The 15,844-nt window shown below is 50.6% G+C and overlaps 1 protein-coding gene across 1 annotated transcript in view; it reads left to right on the forward strand.

Moving 5' to 3' along the window:
- RNF213 (ring finger protein 213) overlaps positions 1-15,379 on the forward strand; it is a 47,238-nt gene extending 31,859 nt beyond the window's left edge. Inside the window, exons 40-67 of the mRNA XM_051797312.1 lie at positions 29-210; positions 945-1,065; positions 1,172-1,272; positions 1,528-1,707; positions 2,096-2,259; positions 2,353-2,455; positions 3,151-3,265; positions 3,807-4,017; positions 4,666-4,856; positions 5,102-5,230; positions 5,466-5,576; positions 5,818-6,060; positions 6,639-6,720; positions 7,317-7,351; positions 7,675-7,769; positions 8,089-8,248; positions 8,569-8,749; positions 9,517-9,611; positions 9,899-10,150; positions 10,457-10,589; positions 11,268-11,351; positions 11,659-11,839; positions 11,953-12,154; positions 12,286-12,363; positions 12,663-12,860; positions 13,612-13,701; positions 13,803-13,981; positions 14,571-15,379. Of these exons, the coding sequence (XP_051653272.1) occupies positions 29-210; positions 945-1,065; positions 1,172-1,272; positions 1,528-1,707; positions 2,096-2,259; positions 2,353-2,455; positions 3,151-3,265; positions 3,807-4,017; positions 4,666-4,856; positions 5,102-5,230; positions 5,466-5,576; positions 5,818-6,060; positions 6,639-6,720; positions 7,317-7,351; positions 7,675-7,769; positions 8,089-8,248; positions 8,569-8,749; positions 9,517-9,611; positions 9,899-10,150; positions 10,457-10,589; positions 11,268-11,351; positions 11,659-11,839; positions 11,953-12,154; positions 12,286-12,363; positions 12,663-12,860; positions 13,612-13,701; positions 13,803-13,981; positions 14,571-14,724 (4,050 nt within the window). The 3' untranslated portion in view covers positions 14,725-15,379. The remainder of the gene's footprint in view (positions 1-28; positions 211-944; positions 1,066-1,171; positions 1,273-1,527; positions 1,708-2,095; positions 2,260-2,352; positions 2,456-3,150; positions 3,266-3,806; positions 4,018-4,665; positions 4,857-5,101; positions 5,231-5,465; positions 5,577-5,817; positions 6,061-6,638; positions 6,721-7,316; positions 7,352-7,674; positions 7,770-8,088; positions 8,249-8,568; positions 8,750-9,516; positions 9,612-9,898; positions 10,151-10,456; positions 10,590-11,267; positions 11,352-11,658; positions 11,840-11,952; positions 12,155-12,285; positions 12,364-12,662; positions 12,861-13,611; positions 13,702-13,802; positions 13,982-14,570) is intronic.
- The last annotated feature ends 465 nt before the right edge of the window (positions 15,380-15,844 follow it).

Genomic DNA, 15,844 nt, shown 5'->3' on the forward strand with positions numbered 1-15,844 from the left:
TACACTTGGCCCCTGTGTCTGTGTCCAGGTTTTGGATGTGTTGGCTGCACTGGTGTGTGCTGAAGAGCTGGAGAACCAGGTGCTGACATCCCCCCCAGAGGTCTGGCTGCAGAGAGTGAGGAACCTCCAGATGCCCGTTGAATTTCTGTGTAAAGAGAAGGATGCACAGCAGGGTGGGAGTCGGTGCCATCAGCTGCTGAGGGAACTCAGGTGGGTACCACAGCTCTGCTCACAGCCCTGCTCCTCTGCCTGGCTGGTAATTAGGGCATTGGTACAGCCTGAAGCTGCTTGGTGCTGCTTTTCTCAGACTTTGCAAACCTTTCCAGATTCCTGCTGGGCTCAATTACATACCAAGCAGCAAGAACCACATTTTTTCCACTCATCTCCTGTGGATTCTCCCTCTAAATCTGGCAGTAGCATCCGGTGCATTCCATCTGGGTTCAGGGGTTATTTAAAACTCTCCTCAGGTTCCTGTCAACCAGCAATGCCTCCCCACTTCATCCCCTGGGCATAAAGGCTGTGGGAGGTGGGGAATTTCAGTGCATCTTGTCTTTTAGAAGAAAGCCTGGAGAGATACCCCAATTTCTCACAGAGCTTGTTTAGTTTATTTGACATGAAGAAAACATAGTTAATTGTGATTAGTATTTTTTAAATTACTTTCTTCCTGTAGAAGTTAGAGGTGTGGGAAGGTGTGTGCAGTGGTGCTGGTCCTGCTGCAGTGCTGCCTCCCGGCCAGGCCCCTGGGTTAGGTGCTGTGTGTGTTCTGCCCTTCACAAAAATCCCTTTGGATAACAAAGGGGCAAAGTAAGAATGTCATGAGAAGTGCAGAATTGCTGTAATGGGGAGCATGAAAAGCAGTGAGATTGTTGACTGACCCGACTGCACTGCCATTCCTGCTCTCAGCTCATAATGTTCTGTTTGAAACCCTGCTCTCCTTCCCACAGAGTCTGCTGGAACCGGGTGTTTGCCATGGCTCTGTTTGTGGAACACGTGCTGTTTGGCATCAACACTGTGATGCCAGAATTCGAGATTTTAGTGAAAAAATACACTCTGCGTCTTGCCAAGGTAAAGCTGTGATTTCACCTCTTCCCTCTTCGCTTCTGCTGATCATGGGGATTTTTGTCTCGGGTGTTAGAGCTGAGTCACTGAGCTTTGTCCTCTCCCTCTGCAGTGTTTCCAGCACGGTTCAGACATGAAGACTCATCCAACTTTTCTTGCAGTGATGACAGTGCTGTGGGAGTGTAAGGACGAGGTCAGCAGCAGGCTCTACAGGTACTGACAGGGGGACAGGCAGGGACATGGCCCACATTGCCAGCACATTTCTGGGGGTAAGGCAGCACTTCATGTGTTGTAGTGAAAGCCAAATGAGAGCAATAACCCCATTTGATTCTGCACCCTGGGCTGAGCAGTGAGCCAGCTGGTCTGGTGTTATCTCCTCTTGGTCTAGTTGCAGATGAGCATCTTATTAAAGGCTTTTGATAAGACAGCATGGAAGCAGTTGTGTTCACTGTTGTTTCTGGATTACAGGTATGGTCTGAAGCCGTGTCCCATCTGCCTGGGAGAGCTGAAGGATCCCATCTGCCTGCCTTGCAACCACGTGTTCTGCCACAAGTGCATCAGCACGTGGCTGGTGCCAGCACAGATGCACTGTCCATGCTGCAGAGCCGCTGTGGGGGATGTGGAGTTAACAGTCTCCAAGGAGATCAGGTATTCCACCCTCTCCAAGGGGGGGGAGCCTTGCAGTGGGGCAGGTGTGGTGAGGAATTTCTCCGCTCTGAGGTTGTCACCATGAGCAGAATGGGGGAGGGAACTCTGCTTCTCTCCCTCTGGAACCAAACAGGTCCTGTCGATTCTGTCTGTTGTTTCAAAAGAAGGAAGAAGCTGCCTTGGCCCCTGTAAGAAAACAGTAAATTACAGAATCATAGAATGATTTGGGTTGAAGATCATCTAGTTGGAAAGCTGGAAAAGTATCTCACCTTGGTGACTTTTGCCTTTATCTGCATGATTCCTCCATTAAGTGGTTCTGTGTTTGAACATTCTGTGTTTAAGTGGTTCTGTATTTGAACACTGTCTCAATGCTTTTACCCTTCCCCAGACATGCCATAGCAAGGAATGCCCTGTTCCGGCAGAGGTGCAACAATTTCTTCATAGATGTTGTCACTACCATGTGCTTCAAGGACAACGAACCCCCTGACACGAAGGTGATCCAGAGGCTCCTTGATCTGCTGTTTGTTCACAGAAGCCTCCTGAAAGATTCAGGTGAGCTCCCTTCACCCTGATGCTCAGCCTCATGGAGCTGTCTGCCACCACCTTCTCTCACCTGCCAAACCTGTCTTTTCCTGCTCTCCACAGATCACCCTGCTGTCTACACAAAATTCCTGTCCCCGTTCAATGATGAGGTGGATGAAACTCCCATCATCCGCTCAGTGATGCTGAAGCTGCTCCTGAAGTACAGGTGAGCAGTGGGACAGCTGAGGGGTGTTGTATCAGGGCATGGCTCAGCTCTGTTCACGACCCCATCGAGCCAATCTGATCACTGCTCTCACTTCCACGCTATTCCTTGAATTTGAATCCTTGCAGGTGAAATTCATCCCAGGCCTTTGCATTAGCAATGCAGCTTGGCTGGCTTGCATGGAGCTTGTGGTGGAGTATCTGAGCAGGCTGTGCCAAGGTTTCCCTGGCTGCTCCTGACCCAGCCCTGTGCTGAAGGGGGATGGCTGGGTGGCTGGAAGGTAGCTGGCTGACTGCTCTGCTCCAGGTCAGCAAAGCAGTGCTCCTCATCCACAGGACTGATCTGTCTGCTCCACAGACCTCCCCGTTCCCACAGCTCTCCCAGCCTCCCTTTGCAGGCAGGGCTCAGAAGCCACTTCTCAGGTGTGATCACCTCCTAAATCAGATGCTTAAAGCAGATCAGATGCCTTCTGCCCTGGAAATGCTCCTTGAGCATCGCTGGCGATTGAAGCCTGGCTCAGGCTGTGAAGCCAGATGGCATCTGCAAAACGGGGCCTAATGGCTTTTCCATCTTCCAGCTGGATCCAGAGTGACCCCACATGTCACACAGGCATCACTGGTGGTTCTGTTGTGATTTAGGACATGAGTAGTAGCTCTCAGCACGGCAGCTGTGTGAGGGGGTGTTTCTCTCTCCCGTAGCTTCAATGAAGTGAAAGATGATGTGCAGCACTACCTGTCCCAGGTGGAGCACAACGAGCTCCTAGAGAAAAATGACAAAAAAGAGCTCTACTTACTTTTTGTCAACTGCATAGAGGTAAGAGTGCTGGGGAGGTATTAGCTGGGCCTTGAAACTGTTGCAGGAATAAAAAAAGTCAGGAATAGAAACTCCACTGCTATTTTAGGCAAGTTTCTTGTGTACAATAACTAGTTGTCCAACTAGGAAGCCCAAAATGAAGCTGATATCAAATCACCTGGTCAGAACCTGCTCTCAGGGACTAGCTAGAGTTTCTTGTAGAAGGGTTTCTTTATAAAATCAACATTTGTGTTCTTCCTAAGGGACAGATAAAGCTTGGCACCTTGGGACATGGGGTGTGTGTGGCCAGTCAGCCTGCTCGTGGCTCTTGCTTGGCTCCATGCTTAGGGAATGTGGGACAGCTGGGGCACACTGTAAAAATGGTGTTTGGTGATGTTGCAGAGGTTTAGGATAAGCACTGGAGAGGTCACAGGGAGGAGCTAATGGCAGTGGGGAGGAAGGTGCAGGGAGAGATGTGGGTTTGCTGTGCTCACTGCAGTGTGGGTGTCAGTGCTGACTGAAGTGTCTCTGCTGCTCATGCCACATCCTGGCCCTTCTTTAGGATTCCCTGTGTGAAAAGTCTGAGGACAGCCTTGGATATGAGCATATAAACAATCTGCTTGGAAGTGAAGACTTTCCAGAGAACTATCTCCCAGGGAGCAACCGAGAGACTCCTCAGGAATCATCCGTGGAATACCTGCAGGCAGTGGCCAAGGTCCGCCTGTACCTCAGCAAGGCTGCAGAGCTCATCTCTGACTTGCAGCAGCACACACGTAAGCCTGATTAGTCTGCTGGAAAATGGGAATGCTGGATACAGAGCAAAGGCACCAGGGCAGGTGGGCTGGATGCAGTCAGTGCACCCATGCTCTGCTGAACCTGCTTTGATGTGTGGCCAAGAACAAGAGCAAGTCTCTCTTCTCTTGAGGGTGTCAGTTGGTGTTTGTCCCCTGTACCATGTGTGAGAAGTGCTCTATAACTGGTAGCAAGGCTGTGCTGGTGACTCCAAAGGTGTCATCACGTGGCAATTACACCTTTGGAAGGAGATTTGTTTTATCCTTCAGATTCTAACAGTGACTTTTATTTAGAGCCCACTCAATTGAACTTTAAAGCATAAATTCTGCTTCAGACACATGACTGCTGTAAGGTTTACTGTTTTATAGGAATGAGAGCTCTGTGCAGCTAAAAGGGATTAAGAGTTTATATCGAAGAGTTTATATCTTCTCTGTCAAAGAAATGAATCATTGTCTGAAACCTGGCTGAGGAAATGCTCTAGACAACACCTGGGGAAGAGAGGGCTCTAAAGTTCTCCCGTGTAGTTACTCAGTACTAGTAAAGGGATTTGGTGCTACAACTGGTGCAGACAGAAGTTTTAAAAGGTGGGATGTGCTTTTACCTTTTTCCTTTTTTTTTTCCCCATCCAGAGCAAGACCAGGCAGAGGAGAAGCAGCGTTACCTGGCAAGTGTGAGGAGGTTCTGCAGCCTCACTGGGAACGACTGGCATCGTGTGTACCTGGTCCGCAGGGTTGCCAGTCAGTATGGGATGGAGTTTGCTCAGAAGCTTGTCACAGAGCCACGGTTCCAGTGGGTGTTCCCAGCGGAAATCCTGCGACAGGTAAAGAAGAGGTGTCTCCTGGAGATGGTTCTGGGCTCCTCTTCATCCTCACTTTGTGCTGCTTTGGGGTGTTTCTGCTGTTGTGTGAGTCTCTCCTGGCTGTGCAGAGCCCTTGGGTGGCTGTGCCTGCTGCTGCCTCTCTGGGAAGGCTGAAATGCCCCAGTGCTGGGGAGGAAGAGGAGATTCTGCCTTCACCAGCAGCTGGCTGTTGCCCACAGTGCTCTCCATGGGTCGTTCCTCTGCAGGTCCAGAGCAGCCAGGCCAACCCCATTGACCGGTACCTGGCGTGTGGGGAGAGGTACCGGGCCCTGCGCGACGCCGTGGGACGGGCCATGGTGGAGGGCACGGCTGAGGGGCTCCTCGAGGCCGAGAAGGTACAGCCCACCCCTCACCAGGACCTGCTGGGGTTGGGATGGCCACTCTTTCAGCTCTGTGTCCCTGTGGGCAGTGTCTGTTCCCGTGCAGGTACCTGAGGGGCCTCTGCTTGCAGGTCATGGTGCCTTGTGCTGCAGACACACGTGTTTTCTTTGCTTTCTCACCTGCATGTGCAGCCACTGTAGCTGGGACAGCTCTGTTCTGTTCCCTGCCACATCATCTATTCTTCTCCAGGCCTCCAGCAGCTCCCCAGCTGTGGAATCAGTCCACCTGCTCCTGGCCATTTTCCGGGAGGTCACTGCCCTGTACGGTGCCAGGGACCCAAGCCTTCATCCCAAGCAGCAGGTAAGACCCTCCCCTGTGGAAGCTTGTGACAAACCTGCTTCGTGGAAAAGGATAAAGGAGATTTGAGTCAGAGGTGTTAGAGCTTTTGTTCCTCTGCCCCAGACATGGTGATGTCCCAGGCTGGGCAGTCTGGGAGTGTTTTCAAAGCGGGGTAGCCCAGCGTGGGAAGCAGCTGACAGTCCTCTTCACTGGGCTGGGCAGTGTCATGCTGGGTGTATTTCTTTTCAATGTGTTCTTTCAGCAAACAGCCACGATGACTCAGTTCATCCAGAACTCCCAAGTCCTGAATTCTCCAGAGCTGCAGCACTTTGCAGCTGCCCTTGTGGGGAATGCCCTGCCAGCCCTGAGCGTGGACCCCCAGAGCTCCAGCCAGCACAGGGCACTGGTTGAGGTGGCTGTTCACACCACTGCTGTGCTGCTGTGTGGGCACAGCCCCGTCCTGCAGCCCCTCAGGAACCTGGCCTTCCAGCCACACACCATGGAGGTAAAGAGATGCAGATGCAGTTCAGCATATTTCTAGTTCTTTCCTGTGTTTGTGGGATCCTCTGTAACCCGACCTTTCTTAACATCATGACATCAAAAGCTATGAAATGCTAATGTGTGATTATTTCAGTGTTGTTGGGGTTAAATAGCACAACAACAAGGTCCAACCTTAAAAAGGTACCTCTGCATCCTGAGCAGTATCAAGAAAATAGTTTTGCTGGTATTTGAGTGAGCAGAGCTGGAAGCAGTGGCTGCTGTGCAGACCTGCCTGCTCCAGGGAACACTGGCTCCTGAGTCAGGGTGGAGCTACCTAAAGTGTAAGGAAATGGCTGGTACACACCAGGGTGCATCAGTAATCCAGTTCAGGATGTCTGGAGAGTGCACATGCAAGTCTTAACAATACAGACAGTTCTAAGAGTGGATTTTCAAAGGCAGAATTTGAAGATCTGTGTCTACGTCACCTGCCTGAACTCTGTGTTCAGATGTCTCGTGTTCCCCATTGTGAATAAAGAACCAGTGAGCAACTGCTACAGGAAAGAACTGATTTGTAGATCCATTTGTCACCTTTTTCCCCCTCAGCACTCGTTCCTGCCCACAATGCCAGAGGACATCATGGCTCAGGCGAGGGCCTGGGAGGGAGTGGCTGCTCTGCGCTGGTACAGTAAGTGCCCCTGGATGACTTTGGAAGGGATTGAAGGGTTTGGAATTGGGTTTGGAATTCCAGGTGTGAGGACAAACACACTCTTCAGCAGGAGTTATCCTTTGTAAATCAACATTTATAATGAAGGTTTGTGTGGGCGATGCACCAAAGTGCATCAAATGTCTGTTTAGCCTTCAGTCTGCAGCTGTTTGCAGAGTTTTAGGGGGCACACGACCTGTCCTGTCACTTGTGGCAATGTTCACAGGTGTGAGAGAAGAGCACTGGGCCACCTTCCTGGCCAGCTTTTAGTCTCTCTCCCCACAGTAGGACCTCATTGCAGCCTGGGAGTCTGGGGCTGGGAGCATTCCTGAAGGAATGCCACTTTGGCACTCAGAGCAGAATCTTTCAGGCTTCCATTCCTTGTTTTCAAGGAGAAGCAGCACTGAAAAATTCCTTGAGTTCCTGTGTAGGCCTTTCATTCCTTTGAGGTTTGTGACATTCAGGGCTTTAGGTTAGATCTTGAAGCATATTTCTTGCTCCAGGATGTTGCTGCCTATGAAAGGAAATAACAGGGGCTTTGTCTTATAACGCTGTCCTGTTTGTTTCTCTCTTGATAGCATGTCCCAATGGCCACCCCTGCACTGTGGGAGAGGTAAGAATTTGGGACTGGTGGGTTTTCAAGCAGACTGTTTTCAGCAATAAACTGTTTTTATTTTGTTTACTGGTTTTAATGTTCTATTGCCAGAGTTCAATTTCTAAACTCAATATTATTAATCATTTTGTAATCTAAATCTCATAAGCTGCATTAAGGCTGTTCTGCCATAAATGTAGGAAACATGAAGCAGAGGCCCCGTGCCCAGGGTGTGTAGAAGGGTTTTTAATTAAGCAGTTACAGCTTGGATTTTTGTTTCATTCCCTTTTCCTGCTGGAGAGGCTCTTGCTGTGGAATTCAGTGTTCTCCTTTTCCTTTCCCAGTGCGGCCGCCCCGTGGAGGTGGGCCGCTGTCTGGAATGCCACCTCCCCATCGGAGGGGTCCGTTACGCACCCGTGCCGGGCTTCACGGAATTCCGGTAGGTTCCTTCACCCTTTCAGTGCTAAGTGATGCAGGACCTGCCTGTCATGCCTTCCAGGCCAAAGGTACCGACCACTGCTCTCTGGAATGTTAGGAAGGGATGTCCAAGCGAGAGTAATCAGCCAGCAAAAGCAAACAAATCAGCTTATCTGTGTACAAAACTTACTGGAAGCCTCTGCTCCCCTGTAGCACTTTTAATTGCCAGCTTTTGTGGCATTCAAAGACCCTATGGGTTAAAAAGACATTACTGGGTATCAGAGATGCCTTGTGTGGTTTTGGTCAAGGCAAAAAAGTACTATATATACACTTTCCTACAGGAATAATGAAGACAGAACCCAAACTGGCCACATTCTTGGAGATGTTGAGCACAGAAGAACACTGGGAGTGTCTGACCGGGGCATGTCCCCCGTTGTCTTTGTCCTGATCCGCTCGCTCACACACCTGTCAATGCTGCTGGGAGCCACTAAAGACCCTCAGGTATCTTCCAGAAACGGTCCCAGGTGGCCACACAGAATGTAGTGAAACCTTTGTACGCTGCTGGTCCTTTTCATCACATTGCCAAGTAACCAGGGCAGTCTGTCCAGGTGCAAGACCCAAATTCCCTTCCCTCCTTGCCCGGGGATGATTTTGGCTCCTTCATGCACTTCCGTGGATGTTTATACACCCACAGCTGCCTTTAGTGGCTCCAGTGGCAGGAATCCCCTGGGGTGGAGTCTGGCAGGACTGAGCTCTGGGTGCCTTGTGCTTCCCTGGGCATTTTTGGCTGTGCTCAGCTCTTGCCTTTTGTCGCTCTTCAGTCCTTGGGAAGGATCATCAAGCCGCGGGTGCGCGACGCCGTCAGCTTCCTGCAGGAGCACGTCCAGGAGGACTTGGAACAGCTGACAAAAATTTTGGGGAAGAGTGTGGATGAGACTATCAACACCCTTCATCTTGTGCTCGGCAGCCTCCTCCAGGACCCCCCTCAGCAGCCAGGCCAGTGTAAGAAAACCCACCTGCCATATCCCAGCTGTGTTTGAAGGGCCGCAGTGACGCAGCCTCTTGGCTGATAAACCACTTCCAGCAGCAGTAGCTGAGCTGATGAGGAAGATCCCGAATTTGGAACTTGTTTCTTACTGTAGGGAGTGAAGAATTTTTGGCCGTTTGCTTCTTTCAGTCGGGTAGCTGGGGTTTGCAAGGTTTGGTGCAGTCGATACTTCTGAAAATGAATTATTGACTAAATAACGTCATGACAGATTGGCAGAGCCTCCAGCTCCCGAGCAGGGGGGGATGCTCCCAGCACAGCAGCTCGTGCTGTGTGCAATCTATATTCTGTGCTGCCCTCTAAATGACTCCCAAGGAGATCTTTGGTAGAAGAGGGCTGGCAGAGTGTGATTCTGGGAGAATCTGGGGTGCAAGTTGACATGTCGCTGTGTCATGGAGGGATTTATATGTAATGGCCATATTTTGTGTGTGACAGCACCAGTCAGTATTCCAAGCTTCAGCCTGTCATCGATCATGGTCTGACCTTGGACAAGCTGTTTAACCTTTCTGGGTGAATGACTTGTACAAGTGTCCCCATCATTCATGTGTGTGCTGGTTTGGGTGTCACTCTCCAGATACTCATTTAGCTTCTAGGACCTCTGCAACTGCTCTTGCTCCTCATGCTGACCTGCAAGGATGTCCCATCAGGAATGTCACTGAGAGAACCTGTGCTCTCTTTTCACTGACCTGTTGCAGCTGTAAGAGATGAAATTTTCCTGTTGCAGGGCCAGTGCGGTTTGATCCTGTTCTCTCTACCAAGGAGAAGAGAAACAAATGGGAAGAAATTGTTGCAAACACAATTATTGTTCCTGAATTGAAGGTGAGAAATTTTCTGGACAAAATGTCAGTAGCTGAGCAGTTCAAAATGCATTTATGTGGAAATCTGGCTTGCTGTAATACCTCTGCTACACTTTTCACCCAGCTGTTCCTAAAGCCAACCTGTCCATGACACAGCTGCAGGTTAAGGATCAGCCAACTGTATTCTACCTGTGGAAATGAGAGTCTGAGATTCGAGTTGTGCTGGGTTGATTTTGTACAACTGGAAAAGCAGAAATGGCTTAACTCAGTTGAAAACATTTGTCCAATTTTTTTTTTTTTTTAATGCAGGATTTGGATAAAAGTCTTCTGAAGTTAAACAAACAGATACAAGAGGATGAGAGAATTTCTTCCAATCCCATAGTGAAAATAGTGTATGGTGACCCAGCTGCATTCCTGTCCCAGCTACCAAAGAACAGCCACATACATCACTCCAAGATGTGGAGCTGCAGGAGGAGGATTTCAGTGGAGAACCTGGGCCATGTTGTCCAGCAAAAGAATGCCAAGGACACTGTCCCTCTCCTTTGGAAGTTCCTGCAGAAGGTGGGGGGAACACAGGGATGAGAGCCTGGAATGTTCAGAGAGCACAGAGCCAAGGACTGCTTGGGGTGGGAAGGGACCCTGGAGCTCCAGCCCCTGCCTGGGCAGGGTCATCCAGAGCCAGTTGCCCAGGACTAAACCATGTTTGGATTATCCAGTGACTTTATTCTCACCAATTGCTATAATCTTGAGAATGCATGTGGAAATATTGTTGTCTTTTAAACATTTAAAAAGCAATTCCATAAAAGTATCCAAAACTGGTTTGTCCAAGCACAGCCTTACCCTCACAGGCTCCCTTTCCTCTTCCAGGAAACTGAACTGAGGCTGGTGAAATTCCTGCCAGAGATTCTGGCTCTGCAGAGGGACTTGGTGAGGCAATTCCAGAACACTGCTGAGATCAAACGCTGCTCCATCAGGGAATTCCTCAGAGAACCCCTCTCAGGTGAGAAGACTCTGCCAAAACTGTAATTACTGAAATAGAAAGTGCTGGATTGTCCAGTTGAAAACTGAAGGTGAAAACTTCTCTTGAACTTGCAATCTTAAGACCTCATATTTCTTTTTAATTCCCATCCAAATGAACTGGAGGCCTTAATCCTGGAGTTATGGTTGGAAAGGTCACCAGGTGATTTTAAAGGGAATTAAGTCAAAGGGATTTTTCACAAGGGATGGGAGCTCTGCTCAGACACAGGCAAGAGAAATCCCTCAGTGCATCAGTGGGATGTTCACTCTCTAAGCTCAGCCCCAGAGCAGGGCCTACCTAAAGGGTGGAATAGATGTGCTTTCCTTCCTTTCCTGAACAGACTCCTTCAATTGTATTTAAGTACAATTACTGATGTTTTTAAGTACTTGTGGAAAAGTACTGAAGTACATAAGGTTATGCAGAATCAGACCAAGGATCAATCCAACCTGGGACAATAGTAGATAATAATACAAAAATATGAACAAACAGAGCAAATGATTCCATTTGATACCATTAGAAAAATGTTTAATGTCTGTTTAGTCTCTCGAGCAGTTTGAACAGTTGCCTAGAGTTCAGTGGTGTGCTTTGAAAATTCCTGCATTACGGAGTTTCACGGTGTTGCCAGGTGTTTCATGGAGTTGTCTTTCTGTTGTTCCTCAGATGTGATGAGGGACCTGTTACAGAGGAGAGTGAATGTGTTTCTGTCTGTCTGGAACAAGCTGAGAAGCTCTCTGGACACCAATGGTGAGCACCTTCTTTCCCAGTGCTGCTCCTCTTTCACAGTTCAGGTTCCTCCTGTCAGTGATGCTGAGACATATCCTCAAAAATGAGCTTGGCCATTAAATTTTAAGATCATCCAGGCACAAGTGGAAGAATTTGTTTCCCTCCTGTAGTATTCTCACTGAACTTGTGTGCTTCAGTGCTGATCCCTAATGCAGAGAGCACAGCTTTTCTCAGGCTCTACATTCTCCTGCCGTGGGTCAGTTCAGGAGAGGCTTGCTCAGCCTGGGCTGCCTCTGGGCCACCTTAAACAGTCTTCTCTTTATTTCAGGAGAAATTAAGCTCCCTAAAGGCTACTGTGATGCTGACCTGACCTTGGACAGCAAGCTCGAGGTCCTTCTGCCCCGGCGGCAGGGGCTGGGCCTCTGCTCCACCGCCCTGGCCAGTTACCTCATCGGTCTGCACAACGACTTCATCCACTCAGTGAACAAACACATCAAGGAAGATGACAGGTGTGTTGCTATTCCATTTTTCGGGCTCTGTTTCATTTCCTGCTCCCACACAGACAGCTTTCCTGCTGCAGGAAGGCTCCTCTCTCTGATGGAGGCCGTTTGCTCCCCTGCAGGTACGTGATCAGCCCGTCGGAAGTGGCTGACCTGCATCTCATCAGTTACGAGGTGGAGAGAGACCTGATTCCTCTGATCCTGTCCAACTGCCAGTACAGCATGGAAAAGGGAGGGGAGACGTTGCAGGACTTTGATCTGGAGAAGATCCAGCAGCAAGTCATCAGCAAGTTCCTGCAGGGGAAGCCGCTCATCACGCTGACGGTGGGACAGGGCAGGGGCTGTGCCCCCTGGCTGGGGGGGGCCCTGCAGTGGGTGCTGCTGCCAGGCATGCACTGTGCAGGGTGGGCAGTGTCTCCAGAGCTTCACAGCCCTGGGTTTCTCTCCTCTGACAGGGAATCCCTACCCTCGTGTGCAGACATGACCGGAACTATGAGCAGCTGTTTACTGATGTCAGGAATAAGCTGGAGCAGGTGGGTTTCTGCACTGGAGGAAACAGGGCAAACATGAGACCCCTGACTTCCCAAGAACTCTTGGCTTTTCTGTCCCTTGCCTTGTCTGTCTGAAGGCTTGCCCACTGATCTCTCAGCATGCCTTGAATATGTACAGTCTGGACTTGTGTTGTCAGTCTGGATTTACAAAGGAAAGGGAGACAGTTCAGCATTTCAGTGTCCTACATCTGAGGTTCTGTCCTTTTCCATGAGTTTAGCAACTTAAGCAGCAATAAGGAATGGCTCTAAACTAATATTAGCTCTGACTTCCTGGTTTTCAGAGTGCTCTGCCCAGTTCTGCGATGAACATGATCAGTGGGGAGCTGCAGTCCTACAGTGATGTCTGTGATGCTCTGTCCCTCACTGAAATCACCCTGGGCTTCCTGGCCATGGCTGGGGAGAATGCTGAGATGCCACTGACTGACTACATTGAACAAGTTCTGCAGATGGGGGACCAGACAAACCCTCATGTTCTGCAGGTGAGTCCTGAGGGCACAGCTCTGATTCTTACAGGGTAAAATCTGCACTGGTTTATGCTAAATCCAGCCAGTGTGACCTTCAAGCCCAGCAAAAGTTTAGCTTGACAGGGTGATCAAATTCCCTCCCTACCACATTCAACAGTGAGGGGGAAGCAATTTTCACTCTCCCTGCAACCACTGTTTGCAAGGTGGGAGCACCTGACAGCTTGTGATGCTCAGCAGGTTCCTGCAAACCACCAGAAAGGTCAGGTGCAGGGAGGTGCAGAAGGTCAGGCTCCTCTGCAGATCCAGGCTCTGACAGCACAGGAAGGAGAAGGATCAATGGAGTGTCAGCAGAATTACTGCAGTGCTAAAACTGAGCAAAGGGAGACCTTCAGATCTGAGTCAGCTCCTGGTGACACTGGCCTGGTGCTGAGCAGGGCTGAAACCATCCCTTTGTCTCTCTAAACTGGTGATGGGGAAGGTTTTTTATCTCCTAATGAGTGTGAAGAGAGGCCCAGGGCAAAGGCACAGTGTTGTGACCAGTGCATGTGACAGCCCTATGACTTTCCCACTCCCTTTCATGGTACCAAACAGATGGATTATTGAAGGCAAAATGGGGAAAGGGGAGAGAGGCCTGTTGCAGGCAGGCTATAACCAGGTTAAAGGGCTGGATGAACTCTCTGCTGAGCTGTGACCTGCCTGGGTAGAGCAGGCTGGGGACAGGCTCCCAAAGCCATCCCTTGCATCTGTGTCTGTGTTTTTGTTGCAGGCCCTCAGACGATGCCACCTCAAACACAGCATAGCCCTGTGGCAGCTCCTCTCCACCCGCAAATCCGAGCAGCTGCTGCGCCTCAGAAGGGTATGACACCCCCAGAACTCTGACCAGCTCCTCCTCTGCTCTCAAGGAGCCTGCTCAAATGTGTCTGTCTGGTTGTCTTTTTCCCCTCGCTGCGTTTTTAGGATCCGTTTGCAGACGTCAGTCGAGACTACAAAGCTGAGCTCAGTCCAGAGATTGCCAAGCTCCTCCACACCTTCCTCATCCACTCGAGGCTGGAAACCTTCCTGCAGGAGCTCCATGAAATGATTGTGTTGAAGCTGAGACGTGCCCAAGCTGTGGATGAGTTCAGACCCAAGTGGAGGTAGGAGTTACGCAGCCCAAACCCACCACAGTTGTTAACTGAGGCTTCTCTGCCTCTGAGAATGCACATGGTGGGAACAGTTCCCTTGGCAAATGCCTGTCCTGTGGGGGCACAGCACAACCAGCAACATTAGAAATATCCAGCTTAGTCCTGAGACACACTGCCCATTTCGGGCATGTGTGACTTCCTTTTCCATGAGCTGTTTTGGGAGCACTGCTGGAATACACCAGGAGCTGCTGCTCAGGAGCACAAGCACTTCTGCAGGCACTTGGATAGAATCATTATAGAATCACAGGCTCATTAAGGTTGGAAAAGACCTCCAAGATCATCAAGCCCAACCTTCCAGGAGGAGCCCACTCAGCTCTCACAGGCACACCTCGGCCCCAACAGCTCAGTTCTGCCCTGCACCCTGCCCTTGCTGGGTCCTGCAGCCTCTCTGTAAATCCAACGGGCTGTTTAACCCTCCTCACTACAAACACACCTGTTAAGCTGTGTGTATTTAGTATTTTGGGTGGTGGGAATACACAAATATTACATGGCACTTGTGGTTTGCTGTAGCTATTAATGCTACTTCTGCTCTGTTTTCCAGCCTGAAGGAATCGCTCCTGCCTTACCTTGATGCCAAAGACTCTGAATTAGCTACAGAGCTGCAAGAGACATTCCCAGATGAGATTCTTCTCTCTCATGCAATTGCTACCTGGAAAGCAGCTGCTCTTTTCAAACGAGAGCGCAGGGAAAGTTAGGAACAGGCCACTGCCAGGAATGTTGGTGCCACAACACCCAGGGGTGGCCATTCGGGAATGGTGGGGGGTTTGTTTTGGGTTTGTTGATTTGCTTTCTGGGTTTGGGGTTGTTGTTTTTTACTAACTTCAGTAGCAAACACGTGATGTGGAGCTGCTTCTGTGCAGCAGGAGGATGAAACAGAACCAGCAGCTGCATGTGAATCGTGGACAACCACAACCCCAGACCCACCTGAGGAAGATGAAGTATTTTTTTTTACAAACCACTGTGCCCTGGTGCTGGGAAAAGGGATTTATTTTTTCAGTCTGCATTTCTCCCGACGCTGGGTTGTCAGCAGGATGCAGAACCAGCTCCTTCTCCCAGCTCCCCCTTCCTGCCCAGGTACCTGCTGCTACCCCCTCCTCACTCTGCGCCACAGCGGGGCTGGACTGTGAAGGAGAAATGGAACCATGAAGGAAGTGGCTGCTTCACTGCCTTAACCCGGCAGCCCCCGCCTGCCGCCTCCTTGTCCCGGGGCCGGGCCCCGCTGCCCCCGCCCCAATAAAGCTTGTTTAGTTCCTTCTTTGGCTCCTTCCCCGTCTCGTTCTGCCCTGTGGTCCACAGGGACTGGGATGCCACAAGTGGATCATCAGCTCACCCTGGGCTGATCCCCCAGCGTGGGCAGAGGGCAGGGGGGGATTGTGCCCCTCTGCCCCTCAGGTGAGACCCCCCCTGCAGAGCTGCTCCAGCCCTGGGAACAGCACAGGAGGGACAGGGAGCTGCTGGAGCCAGTCCAGAGGAGGCACCAGGATGCTCAGAGGGATGGAGCAGCTCTGCTGGGAGGAAAGGCTGGGAGAGCTGGGATCGTGCAGCCTGGAAAAGGGAAGCTTTGGGGTGACCTGATTGTGGCCTTGCAGGACCTGAAGGGAGATTACAGGAAAGATGGAGAGACTATTTCCAAGGGCCTGGAGTGCCAGGACAAGGGGGAATGGCTTTAGACTGCCCGAGGGCAGGGTGAGATGGGATATGGGGAAGGAATTCTTGGCTGGGAGGGTGGGGAGGCCCTGGCACAGGTTGCCCAGAGGGGCTGTGGCTGCCCCTGGATCCCTGGGAGTGTCCAAGGCCAGGTTGGAAGGGGCTTGG

The sequence above is a fragment of the Manacus candei genome, unplaced genomic scaffold (assembly GCF_025592945.1).
Source record: "Manacus candei isolate 608988 ecotype Guabito, Panama unplaced genomic scaffold, ASM2559294v1 h1tg000047l, whole genome shotgun sequence".
Lineage (NCBI taxonomy): Eukaryota > Metazoa > Chordata > Aves > Passeriformes > Pipridae > Manacus > Manacus candei.